Raw genomic sequence first — 7,693 nt, 5'->3', positions numbered from 1 at the left:
AGTTAAGATATGTCTATACTTGCGGACAGTACGTTTGTTAGCTAGCCTAGTTGTACAAAAAGGGATCACATAGAAAATAGTTGAGGTTACAGATCATATATTTCTCAAAATAATACAGTTCACTTACATAAAAAATTACACATATTAAACTTAAACATTTATATGTTGGGTTCGCAATAAATATATAAACAATTCTTAGTTGAGACGAGAAACAAACCATATGGAGGGTAGGATTGAAATATCTGTACACAAGTTAACAGAAATATGCGCAACTGGAAGTGTCATTCTTAGGGATTTATTTTATGTTTCACAATGTAACAAAAATTAATACTCCTTTTATCAATGTTGGACCTAATAAGTATCAACGTATTAGTTGTTTTGATATATTATATGTACTTATATAATTTTAGTATTTTTTATTACTATTATTCTTTTTTCCTTACCAATTTCTATAATTTGCAGTTTAGTTTTAATTTTATCATTTCATCCTATCACAGTCCACTGCTGGACATGGGCCTCAACAAATTCACGCCAAAAATGGTGTGAACTCATGTGTGCTACCCATAGTCACCACTCTGGGCAGGCGGGTTGGTGGCCGCAGGGCTGGCTCTGTCGCTTGTGTTGTATGAGGTGCCGAAGGGATAACACAGTTCCACTACAACCTTGGAACTAAAAAAGTCGACCGGTGCCACGGTTGCGGGATAACCATCCAACTGCTGGCTTTAAAATACACAGGTCGAAGACGGGCAGCAGCGTCTTCGGCGCGACAAAGCCAGCTCTGCGGTCACCAACCCGCCTGCCCAGCATGGTGACTATGGGCAAAACACATGAGTTCACTCCATGTTTGGCGTGAACTTGTGGAGGCCTATGTCCAGCTGTGAACTGTAATAGGCTGAAATGATGATGAAACGATGACAGAAGATCACAGCTAAATAATACGGCTCCCAAGTAGTGTTAAGTTCTTATCCTGAGTAAGGTCACCAAAGCTCTTGAGGGGTAGGGTCGGTAACGGTTGCATGCTTCTGATGTTGAAGGTGTCAATAAACTACGGTAATCGCTTACCATCGGAAAGGCTGTAAGCTATAAAGGATAAAAACTAAAATGGAAGCATCACTAAGATAACAGTCTCCAATCTAAGAAGTGTTAAAAAATGTAATTACTGGTCAGTTCTCCCGTCTCTCTCACTCTACCACGGTTGGACGCTAGACGGACATAAATCATCGATACTCAAAATGTAATCATCTACAAATAGGTACAAAAACGTGTGAATTTTTAAAAAATATTAATGTATAGTCAGATACAAATGATTATGAGTCAGAAAACTTTTCTGTCTCTACAGCAAATGATCAGATATACGACGTCATTTGACAAATAAATTACATTTCCAATATTTATAAACCAGAAAATGATTCCAGAATATGGCCTTCTCTATGACAATAAAACCTCCTTTAGTTTAGTCATCGCCATCATATCCCTAATTTAATTACTCAGATGGGTTTTTTTGATCGAATTAATTTCCCTTGGAAGCAAGTTCCGGTCAGTGGATGCTTGACCGTGTAGAGTCTCGAACGCTTATATTTATATGTTGGTCAAGATCACGCCACTAGTTGACCGAATGCAGCGCGCGCTACGCGTTCAAGTTAATCGTGTATTTATAATTCTGTGATAAGTGCTAAGTTCGATCATGGCGAATGTGTCTGTACTATTTATGTGTGTTTTTTTGTGTTTACAATTAGTCGTTGGTCAATTCGGTAAGTTATTTTTTTAGTGTAGTCTAAGTTAAGTGTGAGTTGTTAATAACTTTACTGCTTATGTAAAATAAATTATTCATTTGTTATTATTATTCTTTATTGCTCAAAACTTAAAGTATTTATTATAAAAATCAGATGCTCGATAAATTATTACAATATAAATAACTAAGTCAAAAACTTTTTTAGCTTAACTACTGTAGAAGCTAAAAAGGTTTCAATACCTGTTTAGTTAGAATTTAAAAATATTTTTTTTTAATATGACAATTACTATTCTTATATATTGTATGAAGTGCCTGTTATATTTTGGCATATTCGTATATTGTAACATATATTATTTATATTGTTTTAATAGTAAGTAGTAATAGTAATAAATCATGTTTAAATATTATATTTTATGTACAAAGTATTAAATACGACTAATATAGTTATTATAATTTTATTAAATAATTATTTTAAGCAGAAGAAAATATTAATTATAAAATTACTATTTAATCGTATTGTAAAATAATAACACCAATAATGTGTATTTGTAACATATAGGTACGTAGTTATCGTAGGTATAGTAGTGTATCCTTTTATTTATCAAAACAATCTGTACCAAATATAAAAAGAGTCTATCTATTTAGGATTATTGAGATTTTAAGTGTATTGTTATTAAAGCTTGTTATGATTAATTTCAAATTAAATTTAGTTAAACTTATAAGTAATTAGACTTTAACTCAAAATGCATAAACATTCGACACTCTTATTTAAATTAATTTACATTCTAAAATAAGTTAAGCTGACGGAGTTAGCATCAGCGTATTTTTTTTATTTGTTAAAATATTATTTTAAAAAAATGTATAAGTTGTCCTAACATAACCAACTATGCGCGTACATATATTTCGGCAATTCATACTTATTAACATATAGATATCATTGAAGTTGTTATTTATTATTTATTATCGTTTCTACAATTATATGAAATAACAAAATAATAGCAACAAAAAATCACTAACGTTTTAAACCTGTGCTATCGTAGTCTACTTATACATATTCATTATTAATTAATGGTCACAGATAATGTACAACTTCTCCATTAATACTTAAAACATTAAAAAAAAATACAAAACCATTTATAATTTTTATAAAATTCAAGTAATTTGTAATCCAAAATAGTAAATACTATTAAAATAAAAAATTAACACGAATTATTATGTCTTAAAATAAAAAAACCCATTTTTTTTACTGTTAACAGAATTATCAAAAAAGGAAATATGTACATTTAAAAGCAATGTCATAAAAATAATCTGAACAAGTTAAGAGGTACTAATTGACGTTAATTAGTAACATTTGACGTGTGAATAATGAAGGGTTTAGCAATCAGCATATATATATGTAAATAAAAAAATAATAATGTAAGTCATATATTTAAACATTATTTAAGAAAAAAATTATGGTAAATTTTCGAAATTAAATATCATTCTATCCCAATACCGCTTAAAGCGCTGTAATAATTTACAAACAATTTTTTTTTTTTTTTTAATTTTTAAAAACGTTTGGCCAATAAGAACTTTCTTCCTTTCTTTTGAAGTAAAACTTTTTTACGCACGCTTGAATTGAGGAGTAAGCTGGTGAATGCGTGACGAGAGAGTTATGAATTGTGATCGGTAGAGGCGAACGGAAGTTGAGAGGGAGATATACGAGTACGTTAAATGGAGCTAAGGCAATTTTACTTCAGTCGCGTGGTCTTAAGCATACTCATTTTCTTACAATTATCTTAGAATACACGGTAAAGCCATGGACGCCGCGTTGGCGCAACGGTTACAGCCATGGATTGTACCTGTTGCGCTGGCGGTTGCGGGTTCGATCCCCGCGCACGACAAATATTTGTATTGGCCATACAGGTGTTTGCCGTGGTCTGGGTGTTTGTGCAGTCCTTGTTGGTCTCCCCACCGTGCCTCAGCGAGCACGTTAAGCGGTCGGTCCCGGTTGTTATCATGTACACCTGATAGCGGTCGTTACTTATAGTAGGGAATATATCCGCCAACCCGCATTGGAGCAGCGTGGTGGATTAAGCACTGATCCTTCTCCTATATGGGGAAAGAGGCCTATGCCCAGTAGTGGGATATTACAGGCTGAAACGTTACATGGTAAGGAAGTCTGGATCACAGTGAACCACATTGGTTCACTCTCGTCCCGCATTCAGTTTTACTTCGATAACAAAAAAATAGCCGAATCAGTCTAATCTCGAGCTTTGCACTTAGAAACACATTTAGCGATTCATTTTGATTCATATTAATTACATAAATAGTATAATAAATATATTTATAACTAGCGGTGCCCTGCGGTTTTACATCCTTTGATTTAAGGGGAAAATAGCTTATAGCCTTCCTCGGTAAATAGGCTATCTAACACTAAAATAATTTTTCAATTCAAACCACTAGTTCCTGAGATTAGCACGTTAAAACATACAAACAAATTTTTCAGGTTTATAATATTAGTATATATTTATTAAGAATAATGTATATATAATATAATGTATATAATATATGTACGGAATATTTTCAATTTATAATGTCAAGTCTTTTTTGTTTTTATTTTTTTCCCGTCGTTGTCTAAGTATCTGTCACGTTCAAGGTGAAAAGAATGACTTAACGATATTATTTGTATATTAATAAGTACAATCTGATACACGACATTTTATATGTAAATTGATTTTATTAATACTGCCAATACAAAATAATATTGTTTACAATAATTAAAACCAATCAATAATAAAAGTTGTTATGTTGTCAGGCAATGTGGTAAAAGCAAACAGTTCGAAGAAGTAAAAGTTTAAAAGGTTTCATATCATTCATACTTTTTTTTGAAAGCAAATAAATCCTTCTTTAGCCACAAAGTCAACATTTCAACTTGTTTTTTTTTATTGCTTACAAGCCGTCGACAACCATTTCCCGTTTTGTTTTTAATGGGCTTCGCTTAGACGTCATAGTGTGATTCTGTATAACCGAATTTTATATACATACTAGCTGACTCGGCAAACGTTGTCTTGCCGCTAAACGCTATTTAAAAATAGTGGTTGGTGGTAGAAGAGTGAAAATTTAGGATTGTATGTATTTTTTGACGCCAAATCATAATAAAATAAAAAATTAATAATTTATCTAAAAATTAAAAAAAAATGTTTAGGGGTGCACTACCCTTAACATTTAGGGGGATGAAAAATAGATGTTGTTCGATTCTCAGACCTACCCAATACGCACACAAAATTTCATGAGAATCGGTCAAGCCGTTTCGGAGGAGTTTAACTACAAACACCGCGACACGAGAACTTTATCTATCTATCTATAATATATATAAAAGCGAAAGGTCACTCACTCATCACGAAATCTCCGAAACTATAACACCTACAAACTTGAAATTTAGCAGGTAGGCTCCTTATAAGACGTAGGCATCCGCTAAGAACGGATTTTACGAAACTCGACCCCTAAAAGGGTAAAACGGGGGTTGGAAGTTTGTATGAAAGTCCTATGTTTTTGAAGTAAGATACTTGAAATTTAAAATGTAAGCTCTATAGATGGTGAAAAGGTGTCCAAATAATGTATCTTTAGAAATCAACTCCTTTTTGGGGTTAAAACGGGGGATCGTAGGTTGACTCACTGATCACGAAATCTCCGAAACTATAACACCTACAAACTTGAAATTTAGCAGGTAGGCTCCTTATAGGGCGTAAACTACCGCTAAGAATGAATTTTACGAAACTCGACCCCTAAGGGGGTAAAACGAGGGTTGGAAGTTTGTATGAAAGTCCTATGTTTCAGAAGTAAGAGATTTAAAATTTAAAATGTATGCTCTATAGATGATGAGAAGGTGTCCAAATAATATATCTTTAGAAATCAACTCCCTTTTGGGGTTAAAACGGGGTATGGTATGTTGACTCACTCATCACGAAATCTCCGAAACTATAACATCAAAAAATTTGATATTTGGCAAATAGGCTCATTATAGGTCGTACACATCCGCTAAGAACAGATTTTTACGAAATTCGACCCCTAAGGAAATAAAACGGGGGTTGGAAGTTTGTATGAAAGTCCTATGTTTTTGAAGTAAGAGACTTGAAATTTAATATGTATATTCTATAGATGGTGAGGAGGTGTTCAAATAACGTATCTTTAGAAATCAACTCCCTTTTGGGGTTAAAACGGGGGATGGTAGGTTGACTCACTCATCACGAAATCTCCAAAACTATAGCAGCTACAATTTTGACAATTGGCAGGTAGGTTCCTTATAGAGCGTAGACACCCGCTAAGAACCTATTTTACAAAACTCGACCCCTCGGGGGAAAAAACGGGGTTTGGAAGTTTGTATGAAAGTCTTATGTTTTTGAAGTGAGTGACTTGAAATTTAAAATCTATGCTCTATAGATGATAAGGAGGTGTCCAAATAATGTATCTTTAGAATTCAACTCCCTTTTGGGGTTAAAACGGGGGATGGTATGTTGACTCATTCGTTACGAAATCTCCGAAACTAGACCAGGTACAAATTCAAAATTTTGGCAGGTAGGTTTCTTATAGGGCTTAAACATCCACTAAGAACGGATTTTACGAAACTCGACCCCTAAAGGGATAAAATGGGGATTGGAAGTTTGTATGAAAGCCCTATATTTGTGAAGTGAGAGACTTGAAATTTAAAATGTATGCTCTATAGATGGTGAGGAGGTGTCCAAATAATGCATCGTAATCTATATATATAAAAGAGAAAGGTCACTGACTCACTCATCACGAGAACCCAAAAATTGCTGGAGGGTCCATCCATCCAGGTCGGATAAAGATGAAATTTGGCAGAGAGGTAGATTATAGTTAGTAGACGTCTGCTAAGAATGGATTTTGCGATTTTCCACCGCTAAGGGGGTTTAATTGGGGTTGATAGTTTGTATGAAACATATACAGCAGCTATAAGTTCGTCGATAGGTTATTTATACTGCAGCCTGAAAATAAACTAAGAATGTGGTGTATAGAGAGGTTTTATAAAAACAACTATTAAATTATACTAAATTGTGCCTTTTAAAAAGTTACTCAGTGTAATAAGCATTTCAAGTGACTGAAATAAAAAAATGCGTTAAACATCTTAATAGTAATGAATATCTTCATAACCACGCGGATGTAGTCGCGGGCAACAATTAGTGTATTATAAAACAATGCCCCCTAAAGTGTATATGATCAATTTCCTCAAAATCTACCGAACGGATTTTCATGCGGTTCACGAGGAAGGATTACGGAACGGCTAAGACGATTTTGATGAGAGTTTCACTGGAAGTTTGCCGTGAAAACTTTGTGACGCACTGATTTCAACGCGGGCGAAGCCGCGGGCACAGCTAGTTAGTTATATTATTTAGAAGAAACTATATAAATTTTAATAGCTTATCAATGCTAAAATAATATATACGTTTTATATATATGATATATTGTACATATAATTATATATATATAATATATATAAAAAGCTATATAATATTACATGATCTCTTACTATTTGCTATGTAATAGCCAATTTAATGGTTGATATAATATATATGTTCGGTTAAGTGCCAACAAAATTTCTTCGTCATAGTCCTTTCTGGACAATTAAGTTTGTTAACCATTTATAAACTGTTCGCTAGCATTTGCTATATATTCATTAAGTGTCAAATTCAATTGAGGTTGCATTCTCAATCGCACACCTTAATCTCCGTCATGACTTTTTCATTGTCACGTCACTGGCAAAATCATCTGTAATACTCTGACATTAGTGAAATCTATTCATACAAATGAATGTATAAAATAATAAGAAAAACGATGAGTATACTGTAATAAGAACTGTTTACGTGTCTATTTTCTGTTAAATACTTCACTAAGTTCGAACTCTATTAACAATGAGATTCCAAACTATTTTAAGCTAGTTCAGTTGATTAAAAAGAAAAAATG

At 33.1% G+C, this 7,693-nt stretch overlaps 1 protein-coding gene across 1 annotated transcript in view; it reads left to right on the top strand.

Moving 5' to 3' along the window:
* The first annotated feature begins 1,545 nt into the window (after window positions 1-1,545).
* Window positions 1,546-7,693, top strand: part of LOC123664208 (venom serine protease Bi-VSP-like) — a 28,369-nt gene continuing 22,221 nt past the window's right edge. Inside the window, exon 1 of the mRNA XM_045598804.1 lies at window positions 1,546-1,751. Within this exon, the coding sequence (XP_045454760.1) occupies window positions 1,685-1,751 (67 nt within the window). The 5' untranslated portion in view covers window positions 1,546-1,684. The remainder of the gene's footprint in view (window positions 1,752-7,693) is intronic.

The sequence above is a fragment of the Melitaea cinxia genome, chromosome 21, assembly GCF_905220565.1.
Source record: "Melitaea cinxia chromosome 21, ilMelCinx1.1, whole genome shotgun sequence".
In the NCBI taxonomy this organism is placed as follows: Eukaryota; Metazoa; Arthropoda; class Insecta; order Lepidoptera; family Nymphalidae; genus Melitaea; species Melitaea cinxia.
This window is presented reverse-complemented; position numbering and strand designations above follow the sequence as displayed.